Source organism: Fundulus heteroclitus, chromosome 6, assembly GCF_011125445.2.
Source record: "Fundulus heteroclitus isolate FHET01 chromosome 6, MU-UCD_Fhet_4.1, whole genome shotgun sequence".
NCBI classification, from domain to species: Eukaryota; Metazoa; Chordata; class Actinopteri; order Cyprinodontiformes; family Fundulidae; genus Fundulus; species Fundulus heteroclitus.
In genome coordinates, this window is record NC_046366.1 from 15,054,462 (window position 1) to 15,075,409 (window position 20,948).

At 41.6% G+C, this 20,948-nt stretch overlaps 2 protein-coding genes across 3 annotated transcripts; one reads left to right on the forward strand and one right to left on the reverse strand.

The window, feature by feature from the left end:
* The first annotated feature begins 1,005 nt into the window (after positions 1–1,005).
* tal1 (T-cell acute lymphocytic leukemia 1) lies at positions 1,006–7,198 on the forward strand. Of its 2 annotated transcripts, none has more exons than XM_012876521.3 (4): positions 1,006–1,144; positions 2,389–2,994; positions 3,305–3,423; positions 5,240–7,198. In XM_012876521.3, the coding sequence occupies exons 1-4, from the start codon at positions 1,086–1,088 to the stop codon at positions 5,767–5,769; spliced, it is 1,314 nt and encodes a 437-aa protein (XP_012731975.2). In that variant the 5' UTR covers positions 1,006–1,085; the 3' UTR covers positions 5,770–7,198. The 2 variants fall into 2 exon arrangements, with proteins under 2 accessions (XP_012731975.2, XP_012731976.2); XM_012876522.3 differs by having other exon boundaries at positions 1,008–1,144; positions 3,305–3,393.
* Positions 7,199–10,830: 3,632 nt separating this feature from the next.
* Positions 10,831–20,790, reverse strand: otol1a (otolin 1a). Its single transcript, XM_036138135.1, has 6 exons — positions 18,077–20,790; positions 17,670–17,774; positions 16,045–16,499; positions 15,876–15,965; positions 15,677–15,748; positions 10,831–12,480 (listed from the first exon to the last, which is right to left on the reverse strand). Exons 3-6 carry the CDS (start codon positions 16,496–16,498, stop codon positions 11,612–11,614), a joined length of 1,485 nt encoding a protein of 494 aa, XP_035994028.1. The 5' UTR covers position 16,499; positions 17,670–17,774; positions 18,077–20,790; the 3' UTR covers positions 10,831–11,611.
* Between the last annotated feature and the right edge of the window lie 158 nt (positions 20,791–20,948).

Here is a 20,948-nt window from a genome sequence, read left to right on the forward strand (position 1 = left end):
CTATCTATCTATGTTCGTAATTAATAATCGGAGTTGTGAGGACAGAAGCGTGCGGAAAAATCTGTTATTATGATGTACCTTCTACCATTAAGGCTTGTCCTGAATGTGCGCTGATAGCATGTCAGCAGTTGATGCTCTGCTCTTTTATCTGATGCCTCCAGAGACCGATCCGCTTTTATCTCCCCCCAGCCATGACTGCCACCACCGCCACCGCCATCATCACCAGCAGCACCACTCCCCACCCCCGTGCGTGGACCTCGGGGAACCGCCGGCCACGGAGAACCAACCCCGTCTCTTCTGGGACGGGACAAAAACACAGGCACAAACGTATATTTATTGAATATTTTATTTATTTATTTATTTATTTATTTATTTATTTATTTATTTATTTATGTGTTTATTTATTTGAGTAAATGCCCAACCATGGGCCTAGTTAAAGCTGTTGGTCTTTCAGATGAGCATCCTCGAGGCACGAAATGTAGATGAATCGAGATATTCCTAAGATCTAATAAACAGTTTTTATTGCTAGATAAATGAGCTTATAGAAGATTTTTTTTGCTAAGAATACAAAGTTGCCCAAGGCTTAACCTGAGCTTTTGTTTCTTTCCCTATTATTATTATTATTATTATTATTATTTTTAAATAAAATAAAGCACCTAAGGAGCGCAGCCGGTACAGTCTGCCATATGCCTCACGTTGTTACAGACCGTTGCGCTGTGCCTGTTTGCTTTTTTTTTTTTCTTTTTTTTTTATGCCTTGCCCTCCACAAGACTATATAGCCCCAACGACAGCCAAATAATAATGAATCATTTCATAAATAATGGGTTTAGGGGCTTATCGGGAATGAAGAGGCCGCTGCCGTGCGCTTATCTCGCCCGGCCACATTGCGGCCTGTGTTCCGCTCCCCATACAGAGAAGGGGAGCGCGCTGGATGCGGCGGGGAATAACTCACACACACACACACACACACACACACACACACACACACACACACACACACACACACACACACACACACACACACACACACACACAGCTTCACAACTGGCAGAGGAAAAAAAAAAAAAGAAAAAGCTCAGACATGGATGACCCACTCACAAAATGGCTCCACTTACACAGTAACATCAACAACACGGCTGCAACGGTAAGTGCGACAAAAAATCCGTCTCCCATGTTTCCACCGTCGTACGCGTCGCTCCTCTTGCTGCGCCACGGAGGGATGCCGTCGGGTTTATTCCGTGGTAACGCGCGGCATATTTAGTCTATGTTTTCTGGACTTGTCCGACCGGGCTGAGACTGTGAGGTGGGAAAAAACGGATGCGAGGCCTGTGGGATAATTCCCAAAAATAAGAAGGAAAGAAAAAGCGCGTTTGTTATATCTACAGTCTGCTGTTGGATTTTCATATTTGCGGGGCTTTGCTGCGTTAGATTACACCTAAAAGCACCTTACGCCGTTTATGAAGTGGACATATTATAAGACCAACCCATAACGATCCCTAGCAATAATAGCATCGTGGCCTTCCCAGCGAATAGAGACAAATCTATGTGCAAATAATTTCTCACTTCTAGAAAAACGATCCGATCCGAGCAGCGTCGCTTTATGTCAGAACTAATTAGGAGAGGGAAAAAAAGGATCTAAATATTTTATTTTTCGACGCAGAAATAGCCAACAATCTCCCGTGGAGAGCCTGGTGTCTGCGTTACGTAGGAAATGTGATCGCTTCTTCCACACACACAAAAAAAAATCAGTAGTAAAAACACTATTTAATTTACAAAACTCGAATGACACTTAAACGTATTTTCATCGCTTAAAAAACGAAAACAAAACGTTTGCTATTAAGGACTGCATTGCCGCGAATCGGGCATTAAATTAGAAAGCATGACTGAAGCCTCAGCCTTTAGCCGAAATACTCGAGTCTGTAAAAAAAAAAAAGAGGAAATGACAGTGAGGAATTTTACCATCAAGGTGAACGATGTTAAACCTGAAGACAATTTATTTTTATTTGCCACAACGTGATTATTCGATGACACTATTTAAATAAAAAAAACACATGTTACATTAATATACATTTTCCTGTTGAGAAAGCCCGTCCAAGGTTTTCAACTGTTTTTTTTAAAGAGAGGGAAAACATGTATAAGCTAAAAATAAAACAAATACATATGTATGTATTTAATTCTAACATTTTTTTAAAAAACGTTCGATTCTTATTTCACATGTACCTCAACCTATTGAAATTTGCAATTGATAATAATTGCTGGTTAATTATTAAAGACGAATTCTGAACCATTCCAATTCACTTTTATTTAAGATTTTTCAAGGACGGCAATTGCTTAGAGTGTGAGAAATGTTGCTGTGATAATAGATTAACGGAGGACGTTTTCATCTAGGACATTGTGGGGCTGTAAAACGGGTCACGGTTCGAAAATGATGGAAAAACGGGAGCAGGAGCTTTGCCCTGGAAGTCCCGACGCAGGATCCGGTCCTGGAAAGCAAGAAGACTCGGCCATCATCTCCAGACACAACGGATACGAGGAGGACGAGGAGCCGCGGAGGGAAAGGGGGGAGGATGGCAACGAGGGGGTGAAGGAGGAGGAGGATGAGGAGGAGGAGGAGGCAGATGAGAAGGAGAGGGGAGGGAGCTTCAAAGGGGCTGAGGAGACGGATGACGTTCCGCTGCAGAACTCGAGCAACGGGACCAGCATCAGCATCATCATCAACGGCGTTGCCAGGGAAACTGCCTCTCTTAACGCCCTTGACCTGAAAAGGGAAGTGCCGGTGATCGAGCTCTCCAGGAGGGACGCTATAAAAGCGCTGGAGCAGAGGACGGAGAGCCATTTGGTGCCGATCACGGAACTTCGCAGACCCCCACCGCTGCCGCTTCCGCCGCCGCACCGAGACAACGCTCGAATGGTCCAGCTGAGCCCAAACGCGTTCCCTGTCCCGGCCCGGGCGATGCTCTACAACCTGGCGCAGCCTCTCGCCGCCATCAACAGGTACGAGTAAAGTCAGAAAGAGCAAGTGTTTTATCTGCACGCACAATCTTTGAGTTTAGGATGGAAAGTTGGTAAGACAGACGGTTGTTGTTTTTATTTTTTACCAGATATATAACAAAAATCTTGAGATGTAATTGAGTTCATATTTCGTGTATATTGTTGAGGCTTTTTTGTATCCTTGCATCAAGGTAATACAACTTTTGAAGTGATGCTACGGTGTTTTTCACAATGCAATTCCATTTTTTTTTTGTTTTTTACCTCGCTACATTGACCTGTGCATCGTTTTCTGCCTGTTTTCTTGTCTCTGTAGTCTTGGAGGAGAGTCAGAGCAGTACAGCATGTACCCCAGCAACAGGGTAAAGCGCCGCCCGGCGCCTTATGAGGTTGAACTCGACGAGGGTAGGCGCATTTTAGATCTTTATAAGTATGGTAAGATGCACTTCTGCTGTGTGCTTCTTCTGCCAGTACAGTGTCCAACTCCCCCCCCCCTCCCCCCCTCCCCCCCAGTGTCCCTCCCTCATCTCCATTGCCATTCATCCACTGACATGGATGTATCTGAGTGTTGCAGACAATGCGTTGCAAAGAGGAAGGGGGAAAAGAGCAGTTCAACCAGTGAGAAATACTTAATTCACAGTGCAAATTACTCTACATGTACCTGCATATCATTAAAATAACCCATTCTTAGGCAAATATGGAGTACATTTGATTTGAGACATCCTCTCCATTGCTGCCCACTCACTGTCATACAAGGGAGGAGAATTGGGGGGGTGCTGCTGCCTCCATGCCAAGGTTTTACTGCAGAGTGGGCTGAAGGATTAAGATAGGCTGGGTGTGTTCCAAGAGCAACAATAACCAAAAAGACACTTCTGTTGGGGGTGGAATAATACGGCTACCTGCAGAGAAGCATTTAGTTGTGTTAAGGAAAGCACAAAATATCTATCTATATATAGATGTACTACAGAATAGGGTGAACGCACCATCCCAAACACCCTTTCTTGACATTTGGCAAGAAAAATCTTTCCTTGTATTCTAAAAGAAAAATCCACGTTTACACTAATGACAGTTTGGCAACTTGATGGTTGAAGTGCGAAGCTTTCAAGTTAATCTAAAAAAAAAAACATACAACAATTTATACCTGCAGTCAGAAGAAGTGGGTCATTTTATCCCTAAACTCTTCAGTACAGAGAGCAGTGTTATATTCCCTATATGATAACTGAAGTTGGATGTTTTAGGTTTCATCTTTACCTACAGAGAAGCTTTTTAGCGTGTAAAATAAAAGGGAAGAAAAAAAATATTTCAGTAGAGGGTTAACACATCCTCCCATACACACTTTTGAGGTGTGGCTACAATAATAAAGCGTGTTTTATATCCTAATCAATCATAGCTGCCATGAGGACATTTTTGCAACTTCTAAGTGATATTTGAAGTGGGGGTTTTCGGATTATTTTATTTTTTAACACCCATCTTCGAAGAAGCCTTTCAGTGTTTCTGAATAAATAAACAATAACAGATTGCAGAAGAGAGATAACTCAACAACCCAGACATATTTTGCTCTTGACATTTGCGCACGCATCATCTGTGATTTCTCGTATTCTGGAAACTCCGCAGTTGAACTGAGGATAGTGTTGGAACTGCTACGCAATCGGTCAAATCGGATGTTTTAGATCATGTTTTATTTACCCGTTCCTAGAGAAGCCTTTCAGCGAGTCTAAACAAATACCAACTCTTTAGATTGCGGCGTTAACTCCACCCCATCCTCACAAATTCCCTTTATTCTCGAGTTTTTGGCACACAAAATTCAGAATTTATTGTATTCCTAAAAGAGGGACAGTTGCCCGACTTCAACGCGAATGTTTCAGATTATGTGATTCTTTTTAAACCTATCTGCAACACTATGTCTAAATACACAAATAGTCATTGATTTCATTAGAGGGTGAGTGCACCCTACCGAATGCCATTTATTCTTGAGTTTGTTGAGCTAAATCATTTATGTCTTGTATATTCAAAAATCCATGGCGGTACTGGGGACAGATTTGCAAGCGTTGGGTGTTACGGTTTGTTTTTGGTTTTGTTTTTTTCTTCTTCTAAATGTTGTATATCTTTCTCTGCTGCTGCAATTCTTTTCGGATCTTTTAAAAACCCATAGCTTTTTGGTAACGATCGGCTGCTCTTTGTTTCGCTGCCGTGGTACCTTACACCCTTCATGTCAGTCTTTGTCTCTCTTTTCCCCCCTCTCCGCCGACAGCTGGCCAGCCGAAGATTGTGCGTCGCATCTTCACCAACAGCCGCGAGCGTTGGCGGCAGCAGAATGTAAACGGTGCATTCGCCGAGCTCCGCAAACTCATCCCCACTCACCCGCCGGACAAGAAGCTGAGCAAAAACGAGATCCTCAGACTCGCTATGAAGTACATCAGCTTCCTCTCCAACCTCCTGGAGGACCAGGACGGCGGGCGGAACGTTGGCGGCGCGACGGACGGGGACACCGGGCTGCTGGTTGGCGTTCCGACCCACGAGGGAGGCCCTCAGGGCGCGCCGCACCAGGAGACTGTAGTGGGCCTGGCAAGGGATGATCTTCTGGAGACAATGTCACCAGGCTCCAGCTGTGGCAGCCTCCCCGACGGCGATGCTGAGGGGAGTCCCGAGAGCTTCATGGAGGACCAGGACTCACCTCCAGCTACGAGGACTCTAACAGCCTCCCGCGGACCCTCACTGCACCTAGCGGCCAGGGATCTGAGGCGCAACGGACGTCCATTAGATGGTTCCACTCGACGATGATGCTGGCACCAGGGGAACACCGATGTGGCGTCAGTAGACTAAGCAAAAGCAAACACAGATCATTTGAAAAGTGGATGTCTTCAAAACCCTTCATCTTGGAGTTCTCATTTTAGGAAGAATGATCTCACACGTAGGGAGAGGGCGACCCTGCAACCTGAGACAATACACCTAAATATTGTGGTTGAATTTGATCCAGCGAAAGACTTGTAAATTCTGCATGCGCCCCGTTTCCTGAACAACCTGCAGACCATACGTTTCTACATGTTGAAAGCTCCAAAGACGCTCTGTGAAATCAAACCAGAGGGTGAGGGGTGGGGAGGGGATACGAAAGCATCTCAAATCAAACGCTCATCACTTAGAGGATTTTCAGTGTCAGGAGTCCATTTAGTGCTAAACCTACAATCACCATTGATTACACAGTGGTGCAGATAGTATGGATCCGCTTGGCTTTAACAGTTCTGCAGGGGACCTGATCTAGAATGCCAAGAAATAAACCATAAGATTCAAAACGGAAGGGGTTTTAATGGGATAGAATAATAATAATAATAAAGCAAACGCTTGCTGGAGGCTGTTAAACACAGTGAACGGACGGGACTCTGACGCAGTTACGTATGTATTGTAAATAGTATTATATTTCCACTGCACAGCTTAATAACAGGGACTTTCCAAGTCCTGAGGTTTCAGATGTACCATAGCGTGCTTGTCCGTGGGTTTACCATCAAAACCTCTCCGTAAAGAGACAGGATTTGAGAAGAGGGAATAAAAGGAATTCAACTCTTAAGTGTAACACTATACCAAGTGAACATGTGGATGAAAGTGCATTAAATGTGGTACCACTTCAGTCACACTCGGTGATTCGAAAATTCTGCCAAATATTTCACTGGGCGCTCAAACAATTACACTGTGTGTGATGCAAAGCACATGTGTTTGAAATTGTTGTGGAGGTACAATATGGACAGTGCTCTTAAAGTGTACAAAACATGAGTCAGATGAAGTCTTGAGACGACTCATGAAGTCCTTTTGATATGAATGTTTTGATGTTTTTTTTTTTTTAAACTATAATGCAAATGTAGTTTAGCAAGGTACACAAATAAGTCCCTTTGTTTCCGCATTAGGCGTGTAAATGCACACTCGCACCACAGCTACCCCACCACCACCACCATCTCTTTGCAGTATGGATGTTATAAGAACACCAGCAGTTTTCTGGAAGTTAAGTATTAATCACTCTTGTTGGTTATTCTGCTTTTGTAGCAGAGCCTGGTAGCTTATCTTGGTACCTTTGGTATTTTATGAATTACAGTAAAGGGACGTTGTACGTTTGGTAATGACATATTTGTTGTATGATAGCTGTATCTATAAATATATACAATGTTAAAGGGATGGATTTTATACAAAAAAAACAGAATAAAATATGCAGCAGAAAAGTTGATTTCTCTGTGGTTTATCTTAGCCATTTTTCATTCCTGTTACTGTTTTATTCTGCTCGATTTGACATCGGTTCAGTTTGGTTCATTTCCATTCTTTTGAGTTCAGACGAACTCAGTTCTTTTCAGGCGGCTTCAACTCAATTAATTAATATTTTAATTTGATTCAATGCGATTCAGTGCAATTCAGTGTGATTGCATTCATTTTGGGTTAATTCAGTCCAGTTCAGTACATTCCAGTGAGTAAAATTCAGTTTAGTTTAACTTAGCTGAGCTCATGCCAGGTAAGGTCAGTTCAGTTCAGTTAAGTTCAACTCAGTTCAGTTCTCTACTTAGTTCAGTCATTAGAACTGTAGGGAAAAAAGGCTGATTCTAATAAGACTGTATTTTTTCCATATTAAACTCAAATGTATTACATTCATTTCAGTTCATTATACTCAGTTCAATTTGAACTGGTTCAATACTATTCAATTTAACTCCATTCCTGTAACCGCAATTACTTTCACTTTATTTTACAGTTAAATCCAACTTAATTCAATTCAGTCTTAACTAAATTAGTTTGATTAATTGTAACTTAACTTATCTTAGTTCCGTTCGGTTGAATTAAACTCATTTAAATTGTAATCAGTTCAGTTCAGTTCAACTCTGGTCACATCAGTTCAGATCATCTGTTCAAAATCTATTAGGTTTGTTTTTTCATGCGAGCAAGATGTGTCTGTTTTTTTTTTGTTCTTCTTTCCTTTAGTTATTTCACGGCTGTGAAACATAAATAGTTTATCTAAACAGGCACGACGATGTGATGCCATGTAAGTATTTCCCACTTTTTCTGGACGCAGTGCAAAGTTCAAAACCACAACCTCCTCGGAGAAACTCCCTTAGTGGCCGCTACAATCCTCACTTCCACCCCCAACCAGTGACAACTTCCTGTGGAGGTTACCATGGCTTGCTGACCTGCAGGATATCCTGCCATTGTGAAAGTGGTTTTTACAGCCTCCACTGCACTCGTTTGCCCATTGTTGTGTCTGTGCATTTTGTTCGAAACAGGCGTTCCAATCATGTATTCACTGGTCGTAAATAAGTCTTTAGAGCCTTGGAATAGTAACTGTGGGTTCACTAACTTGTGCTTCATTAAGAAAATTTCATAATCCGAAAAAAAATATATATATATAATTATTGGGAAGTTTACTTTAACTTTGTGCGACAGGCTATGCCACAAGTTCCATTACCCCAACACTGAGCACTCAGACATTTCCAAAGGCTGTAATTGCTTCCAGAGAGCATCAGAGACATCCAGGTGTTTGGAGACCTCTCCTGTGCTCCGCTCTGGCTTAGCCGCAGCTCCACCGAGGGGCTCTCCAGGTTAATGCCTGCCAAACGTTCACCTGCTTCAGTTTTCCCGACTCTCAGAAAAGACGCAGGCTCACAAAAGGGAAGGATAGAGGGAGTATATGAGGGATTGAAAGCCAGGGAGTCAAAGGATGTGTATGTGTGTGAGTGCATGTTTATGTGTTTTCATGTGTCTGCGAGAGCTGGCTGGCTGGTGTGTGTGTGCGGGGGCCTGCATTTCATGGATCTGTTGGTGCGAGGTGTGTACATCAGTGTGTATGTGTGTACGTTTATCAGCTCTGTGCAGATGGGTGGCAGAGTGGCTCTTGCAGCCAAATGATTCAGTATGCTAATGAGTTGTTATCTGCGGTGCTGCAGGAACAATATACTGTCTTTCTCACAGTGGGAATCCAGCCTGCCGGGAACAGATTACACTGCACACACACACACACACACACACACCGCCAAGGTAGGTATTTATATTTTCACATCGAGGAGTTGGAAATACATAAATGTACAAACACACTTAGACACTTGCACACATTTTGTGCCTCTGTGTGTATGTGTGTGTGTGTGTGCATAAACAAACAAGCAAAATAACGTTCCAAAAAAAAAAGCTGGCACAAACACATCGCCATCACCACTAGCAGCAGCAAGAATAAGATGGAAATTTGACAAACACTTTGGGTCCTTCGGCAGCGGATGGAGATGTCACGGGGCCTTCCTCTTTAAAAGGTATCATTGTTGTTTCTGTCTTTTTTCCCCGTACAGGTCTACAATAACCTTAATTGTGGAGACCTCCTAATTAATTCAGAATGCTCCTCATAAGATTACCTGGAAACACAAAAGCAATATTTTTTTGTGTAAATTCTGTCTTGGTAAGTTAGATGAATCTTTGTGTCAAAATTAACTTATTTAGCTACCGTTTGATTGAAATTTATCTAACTGTACAAAACGAATTTGCATTAAGATTATCAATTAATTTCTCCTCACTGATCTTTATTCCTGTCGATCCGCAGAGCGTGGGCATTGGTGTCCTCCTTTACATCTTATTTATACATACATATATATATATATATATATATATATATATATATATATATATATATATATATATATATATATATATATATATGTATGAAGCATATGAAGTTAACATTTACGGTGTTCATACAGACTCAATTTTAAACAGCATCCTCTTCTTCCTAACATGTCATCTTACAGTCATTTTCTAATTGTGTATACATGTGCTGCTCTCCACAATCATAGTTACACCCTTAAAAAATAGATGCCATCTGAAAAACAGAGGAAACATGAAGAAAATTAAGCTTTTATTCAGGTCATTTATGAATCTCCCCAAAGTGCAGCACTGCTGTCAACAATATTGGTTCAGCAGAGGCAGGAAAATATCAATGTTGCAGCTTGCTGATAATTCAGAATGGTAAATTTGTGAAATTATTTAAGAACAATATTTTACAAAAGAAGTTATATTTTTAAAAGAGTCGATAAAAGACAAGGTTCTGTTTGCATTGTCTGTGTGCATTCAGTTTTATTTCCGAGGCACTCCCTTCGGGCCAGTAGAGACACTTGCGCTCATATTTTGTATTTCACTCATCAACCAGTGGAATATGTCAATGTTTTATAATCAAAAAGACAGCTAAGGAAAAAACAAGCAAACATGCAAACTAAAAAGAAAAAAAAAAAAAAACTACAAAATCTTTTTTTTTGCCAAATGTTTAATTAGCTACTATAATCTGCGAGTATCTCTCTCTTGTTCTTTATCATTTTGTTCCAATAAGATACAGATTCATAATTGCCAAATAATTCTCCTTTGGTAACCTATAATTTTGAGTGAAGGTGCATGCAGGCAAGTCCTTTAATACCATGTTTTGGGTTTGATCCCCAACTGTAACACTATCCTGTGGAAAAGCCTCTGAAAGCCAGAAAAACCACTGTCAGTGCTTACAAGATTAAACCCTATAACACCCACACCCACACTAAATACGTTTTAATTTCTTAACTGAGTGTGTTAAAAGGAGATTGTGTTTGCATATATATATATATATATATATATATATATATATATATATATATATATATATATATATATATATAATTTGAAAATATGTACTTTTTTCAATTAATTTCTGCAGTGCACTTCAGAAGTATTCAGTGCAACACTGTGTCCTTCCGGAGCTGCAGGACGCTGTTCTTCCTATACAATCAGCTGGCTTGACAGTAATTGTGTGCAATGTAGCTTCTTTTTTTAATCAGTTTTTTTTAAAACACTGATAGTTACGAGGAGAAATAGCAAGCTGTATATTATTAAAACGTATATTTCCAATTAATTCAGGCGAAGGTAATTAGACTGAACTAGCGTGAGAGTGTGGGGAGAGCAGGTCTGTGAGAACCCAGGAAACACAAATGACATGTCCAGTGTCTCATCGATTTCTTTGAATAGCATTACGACTGGAGTATTGACCTCCTATTTGCAGACAGTCGGTGACCTAATTTTTTTACATCAATTTCCATTGTTTTGAGTAGCTAGACAGCAGTCTGCTGTCAAAGATAGGCATAACGTGTTTCTAGCCTCTGCCTGCAACCTATTTTGCTCTTTAAAAAAAAAAAAAAAATACAAGCGCCATGCAACCTTTTCGTCTCCAGTAATTCTTCTGCAAAATTTGAGCATAGTATGCCCTCTAGTGGTAATCAGGTTTTTTGTTTCATCTTAATCCTCTCAAGAAATTATGAGATTTTCCTACTGAAATTTTAAATCTGTTAGGAATTTAATGCTGACTCTCTCAGAAAAATGAAAATCCAAACGCAAGATGTTTTTCAAGTAGTGTAATTTTAATGCATTTCTACCAAGAAGATAAAAACATTGCTCTCTCAATGTCCTAATGCAAAAAAAGCATGCAAAGTGCTTGGTTCGATCAGCACAACTAAAAAAAAAAGAGGAATTCTAAGCAGCGACATTTTTACAGACACATGAAATAATGTGAGGGTTTAGCATCTACAAGCACAGTAGTTGGAAAGGAAGCAAGCAAAAAAATAAAAAAACAAAATAAACAAAAACAAACTAGAAGTTGTATTCAAATGTTTCTCATAGAGTTTGCTTTCATAGGTAAGTCTGGGTAAATCAGGTAGCCGGAGAAGGTGCTGTCATCCTCGCTGCTGGAGTAAACCCCATTCCAGTCTCTCAGGGTCTCCAGCCACACCTGGTCGCCCTCGCTGAGCTGCATCAGCACCAGGTTGGAAGCCTGATCGATGTCCTGGCCGTAAAGGGAGTCCCGGGTCCTCACTTTACGCACCCCGTTGACCACCAGGGCAACCCGCAGGGGCCGGTTGCGCACAGTGATGTGATATGTGAGTAAGTAGACTCCTGAGTGCGTGACGTTGAACTTGTGGAGCGCTGTGTCCCAGTGCCCGTCCCCATTGTAAAAGACCTTATCAAACTTCACAGGCAGCCCAGGTGGAGGAAATGACCGGCTTGGGAACAAGCCCACGCTAAAAGCAGAGCGAACCGGCTGCAAACTCTCACCTGGATCTCCTTTTGGCCCCCGAGGACCACGTATGCCTTTAGCTCCCCTTTCCCCCCTCACTCCCGCCACTCCTCTTGCACCCGGGGGACCTCTTGTGCCAGGGTCCCCCTTCTCTCCCGGTGGCCCCGCTTCTCCTTTGGAACCATCGGTCCCGTTTGCTCCCGGAGGGCCCATCTCACCCTTCGGACCAGGGGGGCCAGGATCACCGAGATCACCTTTCTGTCCTGTCTCCCCAACTAAACATTCTCCCAAACGTCCCTGTTCACCTTTCTGACCCTTTGTCCCAGCTGTCCCCGGGGGACCCACGGGACCAATGGTGCCCTTAGTCCCGTTGTGGCCAGGCTCGCCTTTTACTCCTGGGTCTCCTTTCAGTCCATTGATCCCTTTTTCACCTTTCTCTCCTTTGGGGCCCAAATCACCTACAGCGTGTGAAGAGTTTATGTTAAAAAAGTGAGAGAAATTATCAGATAAGATGCAGTTTTACTGTTTACAGGCATGTTTGTCCATTTTAATTTGAAAACAAGTAGTGTCACTGTTTTTATACGTGCATTTCTCGTGGAGCTATTAACATGAAATTCACACCATGTAGAAAACAACCCAAGGTACCCATTCATACAAAGGATTAAAATATTCAGATCATAAATTGTGTGTAATGAATGCAAAGAAACACCGGTTTTCGCTGAAGATGAGAAGAAAGCCAAGGCAAGCTCATGTAGATGTACAGTGCCCTTCACACACAAGGTGATCCAAACAGCTTTACGGGAAATCAATAAAATGCATTAAAATAACAAAGACCTTTACAGTTGGCTTAAAATAAAGCTCAACGTGTCAAATTCTTAATAGCTTTATATACATACTGCTCAAAAATTAAAGGAACGATTAAAAAAGCACATTAGATCTCATTTGAAAAAGAAATCCTGCTTGATACTCATACTGATATGGAATGAATAACATGTTACAAACAAAAGGATGCCCCCTTCAGGTAATGAAAAGGATCAATAAACTTAATTGACACACACGTGGCTGCTGCTAACACGTCCTTTTTTTCAGAGTCTACTACTTCTTCTTTGAAAGAAGAATAGCCAGAAGTGCCTTGACTAGCTTACCTTCTTGTGGTTTCTCATAATGTCTGCTGGCTCAACATTTTCATTTGATACCTTGATTGACTAAAACCAACTTTTGGTAGGCGGGCACTGGGTGTCGCTTCACCCAATCAGCTTGGAAAGTTCTGGTGATTGTTCCTCCTTTCCTAGAATGGGTTTGATGGGTGTAGACCAACATTGACAATATGCAGAACTAAACTCTGAGTTTAACCACAGGTTATGTGCTTGTATGCATGTCTGACAATGTCAGGGCATGCTCATTGTGAGATATGAGATGATGTCCTGGACACCCGCTAAGGTTCTGACCAGAGCATCACTGAGCTCCTAGACAGTCTAAGGTGCAACCTAGTGGTGTCAGATGGATCTAAACATGATGTCCCAGAGATATTCTGTTGGATTCAGGTCAGGGGAGCGTAATGACAATGTCAGGGATCTAAGGCTTTCATCCTGATACCTGATGGCAGTCAGGGTGACATTGTTGAGCAGGTCTGTGCCTCTCACCATGGATATGCCTCACCAGACCAACACTGACCCACCACCAAACCGTCGCTGAGCAAAATAGCAGGCAGCGTATAACTGCAGCTTCTCCGGACCCTTTCACGTCTGTCACATGAGCTCAGAGTGAAGCTGCTCTCATCTGTGAAAAAAACTAGGCGCCAGGACTGACCCTGGCAATTCTAGTGTTCCCTGGCTAATGCCAGCCGAGCTCCATGGGGTCGGGTAGTGAGGACAGAGCCTACAAGAGGATGTATGGACGCCTGGTTTTAACTGTTTGGTCAGAAACGTTTGCACCGGTGGCATGCATAAGGTCACTTTGAAGGGCTTTGGCAGTACCAATCCTGTTCCTCCTTGCAAAAATGAGCAGATACCTGTTCTGCTGACGGGTTAAGGAACTGCAACAGCTCTGTCCAGCTCTCCTACAGCAACTGTGTGTCTCCTGGAATCTCCAACACGCCCTTGACTGGGACTGCCTGTGCAATCTCTGTGGGCTCCAGGCATCGGCTCATGCTACCAGTAGTGAAAAAACAGGAATGGACTCCACCTGTAAAACCATTCCGGTTTTTGTGGTTGTTTTCAGACCACCTGTTGTTCATTTCATTAACACCAAAACAGCAGATATTTCCATTAATGAGCCGACCGGATCAATGTTCCAGGAGTTTAACTGACTTGATGTTATACTTAAATTAAAAAGCGTTCCTTTAATTTATTTTTATTTTAATCAGTGCATAAAAAGAGATGATTTCAAAATGTAAAATTTAATCTTTAATCTCTCACTTGAGGAATGTGGCAAATAGCTCATTAATTAGACTATTTGACTGAAAGCTACAGTGAACAACAATGTTTTTGGTGATGATTTTAAAGCAGCCAAGCAGTTCCTGCACGTCTCAGGTTAACAGGGAGTTTGTTCCAGAATTGAGGGGCACAGACACTAAATGTTGCCTTGCCTGGTTTTCTTCTGGTCCCAGGAACATGGAGTAAACCCGACTGTGATGACCTGAGGCGTCTACATGGTTCATACTTGACAAGCAATTTAGAAATAATGCTTCCACCAAAGATCATTCAGTGATTTCTGGTACAATGGCAACATTATAAATTTATTCTTTTACAAACAGGCAGACAGTGCTGGGTTTTAAGAACTGGTGTAATATGACCCATTTTCCTGGTATTGTTCAGGCAGCTGCATGTTTGATGAGTTTAGTCTGTATAGCCAACATTGTAGTTATCCAACTTAATAAAAACAAAAGCAGGCACCAGTTTTTTTGTGGTGTGTTTTGACAGAAAACAATTTAACATGAGGTAATACAAAATGCTGTAGACAGCCAAGAAAATAGTTGACGTGTTTCGGTTTTCAAAAACCAATCCTAGCACATTTTATTGGAAGTCATCAACTGATACAGTCATAACTGATGGTCTGTAATAAGGCTTTTCATTGCCAATGGTTTGCATAAGTTTTTTTTTTTTTTAAAGCAAACCCTACTGGCAGACATAATGCAACTAGAGGCAGGATGAATGGAGAATTTTAGCCAGACATCCTTAATAAGAATCTGAAAAAAGAAAAATAAATAGTGCAGTCATTCACTTGACTCAAATACAATTAACAAAATGTAAATGACTGAAATTCAGAGAGAGCATAGGAGAGACCCCCACAACCTTTAAGATCAGAAGTCTGATTTTGTGAAAGAATGGGTCAGAAATGCACCCAAGCGATGCATATCCACCATTTCTTCATAAAGAAGAAATCTTCAAGATATCATTGTCAACAACGGGCTTTCTGAGCACTTCTTAGAATTCCTTAAGCATGTTTAATGCTTACTACCTGTGTTATTCTCCTCTTCTATACATCATTTATGGACCACATTTCATTGATTTCTTTGTATGATGGGGGTTCTTGGGATTTTAATAACATGGGGGTCAACTGCATGGCAACGGCCTCACTAGAAATGTTTTAATTGAGAAATACAACTTGTTTGGAAAGGTGTTCCGACTCTGGCTCTTGAAAGAAGTCACACACCTTTCTCTCCAGCTTTCCCTGGGATTCCAGATGAACCCGGTTGACCCGCTGGTCCTTGGTCGCCTTTTACACCTGTGAAGGTTTGGGTGAAAAGAAAAACGCAAGAACACATTTTATGCGCCGACCAAGATTTTGTGACAAGTGAACAACATAAATAACTAAGAGACCATCAGTAAGTCTCCGTTTATTCCTGTTGTACCTTTCTCGCCGTTTAATCCACTGAGTCCAGGTAGCCCGGCTCGTCCAGGAGACCCCTGGGGTCCAGTCTCTCCCTTTTCTCCTGGCAACCCTAAAAAAACCCAAAAAAACAAGAAGGATTATGTTGGCCTCCAGAAATTGATTTTCTTAAAATGAACATTCAGTCTTACCCGGAGGGCCCCGTTCCCCTGGTGGCCCTGGAGGCCCTCTCTCGCCAGCTGGTCCTTTGGGACCTTTTTCTGGAGGGCAGCACTCACAAACGTTGAAGAAGCATTCATTGTAGTCAAAAGTGTAATTGCCATGGGTTTTTCCAGGGGGGGCGATTGCATCAATGTGGTAGTCGGTCACGTAGGTGTCACTGTTGAAGGGGCTGCTGTCTGTTGGGGGCAGGGAGTATGCGTCCGTCATAATCCCTGTAGTGTCTTCTGTGTAGAGGCTGTTGGAAGGAGAGGGCGTTTTCGTAGGGATCTGTCCATACCGCCCTCCCCCGCCCAGGCCACTGGTCCCAGTTTTAGGAGGCTTGTTGGCGTTTTGAGGTTTGGGCCAATATGTGGCACCAGAAGCCAGTGAAATAATGAAGGCCAGAGAGATGGTGGTCACCAGGATGAGATCAGCGGATGGCATTCTAAACGATCGGGTGGAAGGTAGAAGGTGCGTTACTTACTGGTCATTTATTTTATGGATTTAAAATATAAAACTCCCGTTTAAAAAAAAAAAAAAAGCAGTAATGTTTTCTAAAGTCATCTCTTTACCAGATTTCTGCCTCTTTGATAGAAAATAGTCAGCTGCTGAACAGATCTCAGATCTGGACTTTAACTGGACCATTGGAGCGCCACAATCTCTTTTGATCTAACCATTCTGCTGTAGCTCCAACTGTATATTTTGTGCTAGAAAGTGAACCTAGAGTAAAGTCTCAATTGTCTTCTCCCTGAATTGATCTCCATCCATCTTTCAATCAACTCTAATCGGTTTCCCGTTTCCCAGCTAAAGAAGCCATGTTGTTTTCAGGGTGTTTGCACCATCTTCCACGTGTTCTCCGTGTGCCCTGCACTTTGGAGATATGAGTACTTCTGCAAAGCAAAGTACAGTCAGTAGGCAGAGCTTAATGACTTAAACAATGGAGGATGTCTGTGGTAGAAGCCATAAGGCCAGACACCGCAGTGAAACTCAAAGCTCACAAGCAGTGAACACACACACACAAGAAATTGTAACGCCATTTCAATCTCAGTTCTCTTTCTTGGCCGCAGTGGAGTTTTGGAAAACACAGTCTGCAGCCGCTTCTAAAAAAATGTCGTCTGAAACTGAAGTAGAAGAGGAAGTCATACACCGAGCAGAAACTCCATAATTCTCTGTGCCGAAGTCATCTCAGTTTAAAATAAAAAATGTTAGATACATGGACTGTCATAGGAGAAGTCTAGGAGGCTGCCTGCCTTTAATGAAAAGTGGAAGACTTAGGTATGAATGAGATACCATCGCCACGTTCAAATTTCACAAGAAACATACCAGCAAAAAACATATTCATGTGACCAAATAACTCAAAAGTGTAAATAAAGGGAAATGCGGTGCGTAATTCTAGCTCACATGTGTATTCTTAATATTTTCCTTCCCCAATGCTTTTCAGTTAATACCCTGAATAACCAGCCCATCTTCCTCCGTCAACATCTGTGTTTATTCAACGTGATTTTAAAAATGGTGGATCTGGATTTATTTGAAAGTTTGATTTCAAGATTCTTTCAGGAAATAATGTCTGCAGCAAAACAAAAAAAAAAGCATCAAAAAGCAAAATATATTTTACCTGGTGATGTAGACTATGATGATTCCTCACTCCATCCCAACCAAGCAGGGACTGACGGTGTTTACAGCCCCCCTTTTTATTGCCCATGTTGCCCAGCTTCATCACCTTTAAACCAATAAAAAAAAAAAAAAACACAGGGGATTCTCAGGAGGTAGGAAGGCTGGACTGAACAGATTATGTGACTCTCTATGGATACGTAACAAAGCGGGTTGTGTACAAAGAAGGACTTTCTTCTTTGCAAATAGGATATGAATACAGTGCCCCAAGAGTATACATACTATTCAAGACTTATCTACAAACATTCACACACTACAATTTTACAAAAGGTTCTGTGAGCATTAGGCGTTTTGTTTAGACATGCAGGCTCAAACACGGTCTGAAGTGAAAAGCATCTCATAACAAAGTACCTAAGTGTAAATGGTAGAGATCACGTCGTCTGGCGGTGCCTCAAAGCAGATCGATGGATCACTGTACGCCCCACGGGAAGAGGACCAGCGTCTTGAAAGAGGAGGCAAGGCAACACCGAGCCAACCATTTACCTCCTTGATCTAGCACAAGCAAGGATCTGCCCAGAAAACCCGAGAAGCTTAATGGAAACCGATGAACCGATCTGTGCGTCAGAATGTCTGACATTAACTTCGGGCTTCCACAGGCAAACCTTTGAAATGCCCTCTGGGGTTTGCTCTTTGCGTCGACGGGCTATTCAGCTTCTGTTTAAAACGGTTAAAACAGAGTTCCAAGCACAAGCTTGGCCTCCCAGTACTAGGTATACTCAGGCTTATTTAAGTCTGGACTTTTACTGAGCTATTTCAACACAAGAATACGCTTCGATCCTATCTGTATTCAACCTATGCCTCAATCTGAAGGATTTCATAGCTACTAACAGTTTTTTTTCAGGATTGCCCCTGTATTTAGCTCAATCCATCTTCTGGAAAACACTGAGCAGCTTCTTCAATGATTTGGTTGAACTAAAGAACTCTCACCGCGTGATGGTGCCACAAACGAGACTTTTATCTTTCTTTCAACAATGACTTTTGGCCACTCTTTCATATAAGCAATATTTTTCTAGAGTGCACCACTAGTAGTTGTCCTGGGCACAAAATCTAGAACCTGAGCTTCGACTCTCTGCAGCTCCTCTGACAGGGGTCGTCTAGAGAGAAATGACCCGACTTTAAAAAGGAGATGCCAGCAACTGATTGCAATTGTGACTATGTGGGTTCCTGGTTTTGCAGAAATACACGACAAAATCTTTTAGCTATCCTTTAAAAAAATACACTCAGGGGGCTTTTGCTTATCTTTGTCTCTATGCTCATAGGTTTAGTCTTTCCAGTAATCTGCAGGAATCTTAGAGCTATGTTAAGGGCAAGCCTATGCTTGAATGCTGTGATTCTGGGATTTCAGATTGCTGAAAGAGCACTGCATGAACAACCTTCATTCTTCAGAACGTGAGATAACATTATCACGCTTTGAAAGCCATCGCTAAATGCTGTAATGCAAACAATTTAGACGTTGAGATCCCCGGTGTAGTCCTGTATTTCATACTTGCAAAAAGATATTCTGGTAAGCAGGGATGGTTCCTACCTTTATTTAAATGCGTTTCAAAACTACACGGGAACAAATTTAATTTTTATGGCCCAAAATGTAAGCCCAAATGTATACTGAATCATATTTTGCGCAATTAACTAAAAGTCATAATTAAAGTCTTGCAAGGGCACAATTCGCCTTACTGTCAAAAACCGGGGGAGAAATGAAAATGGACAATTCAATAGACACTTTATTTGTATGCTACATGTTTTAAAGTCAATTTATAATTTTCTTTAAGGCATGGATGTTTTGTAAACATTGTATTTCTTACGTTTCTAAAGAAAACTGATCAGGCAAGTTCACTGTGAGGTATGTGGATTTGTTGGAATTTTGTAAAGATGTCCAATTCACTTTTTAAAAAAAAACGTTATCAGAGACATAAACCTCATTCTGAACCCCAAGCATGTAACCAGTTCTAGCTTTTAGTTTGCTACAAGCCGCCATGTTTGTTTTTTGGTGCCTTTTACTGTCTGCCGCATATAGGCATGGCTTAATTAGAATGCCTTTTTGCAAAAGGCCTAAAATTATTACTTTTGATTTGCAAAGCAATCAAATTGGTGTTATTATTGAAGATTATTTCTTTGTAACAATGCAACAAACCTTATAATGATGTTTGAAAGCCTGTTTATTTCCCATTTAATGGTGTCACACCTGTTAGGAAAATGGATCGGTGGACGTGATCCACCAAAGGCCGTTCACCATTGGCAGAAAAAAAATTGGATTTGGATTGTTTTCCATGGGCGGAACTACATATACAGGAAATAAACATATGACCGATGAAGTTCCTTACATGTTGTGGTAATTGGTTTCAATTTGCATGCATGAAACAAACTTTGTGTGGGAATAGGGTACCAAAAACAACTTTAGCCCTGGAACTCAAATAATCCTAAATCTGGCGCTGCCTGATCCAGTTTGCTTCTCTATGCATTCATGCCCAAATTATTTGTATGTTAGGCCCCCTGCAATGAGCTCTAAATATTGACTTTTGCTTCCTTGGGCAAAATGATAGGAAAGCTTTGTGTGACATTCGTGCTATGTAGTTCTTGGTGCATTTTCTTTTTGTTAAAAAAGGTAAATAAAGGCTATCTATTTTATTCCACTCCATTCACATGTGTAACTAAAATGAGCAACGTAAACAAGTGTAGGCCTACATGGTGTTTGTTGACCGCTTGTAAATAAAAGTACATCTTTGTTGGATTTTTATTTTGACATGTTGCTTAATTTATTACTTTATTTGACTTTGTCTTTATTTAATTCAGTCAATTTCTGAAATATAGCATTTCTTCTTCCTCCAACACCTTTATAACAGCTGTGTCTCAGTAATAAATGCTTTGTTACTCATGAAGAAAGGTTGTAACGGTGAATTCATGTCATCTGTTTTAGAAAAAATAGTCCAGCTGATCTGTGGCTGCTTCCCATTCCTAACCTGCTGGATGACGTTACTGTGTGTTTTAAATCCGCAGTGTTTCTCTTGGGTTTGCGGCTGCGCACACTTGCGAGGCCGCGCTATGTGGACTTTTAGGGTCACTTCGCCCTTTGCAGAAAGCATTTCCTCTGTCGACTTTCAGAATAAAGGTTTCTCCCTCAAAGCTTTGCCTGCACCCATTGCTTCTCTGTCGCGTTTTTGCTTTATTGGGATAGACAAGCCACTTCCGGTCTTGCGCCCATTGCCGTCTGTTTGTGTGACAATTCTCA

Excerpts from the sequence above, each read along its gene's own strand:
- tal1 (XM_012876521.3), top strand. The coding sequence starts at position 1,086 with ATGACCCACTCACAAAATGGCTCCACTTACACAGTAACATCAACAACA. Across the intron at positions 1,145-2,388 it reads TCAACAACACGGCTGCAACG|GACATTGTGGGGCTGTAAAA; the intron begins GTAAGTGCGACA and ends GTTTTCATCTAG. Across the intron at positions 3,424-5,239 it reads TTTAGATCTTTATAAGTATG|CTGGCCAGCCGAAGATTGTG; the intron begins GTAAGATGCACT and ends CTCCGCCGACAG.
- otol1a (XM_036138135.1), bottom strand. The coding sequence starts at position 16,498 with ATGCCATCCGCTGATCTCATCCTGGTGACCACCATCTCTCTGGCCTTC. Across the intron at positions 15,966-16,044 it reads AGGGGAACGGGGCCCTCCGG|GGTTGCCAGGAGAAAAGGGA; the intron begins GTAAGACTGAAT and ends GGGTTTTTTTAG. Across the intron at positions 12,481-15,676 it reads AGGGAAAGCTGGAGAGAAAG|GTGATTTGGGCCCCAAAGGA; the intron begins GTGTGTGACTTC and ends CACACGCTGTAG.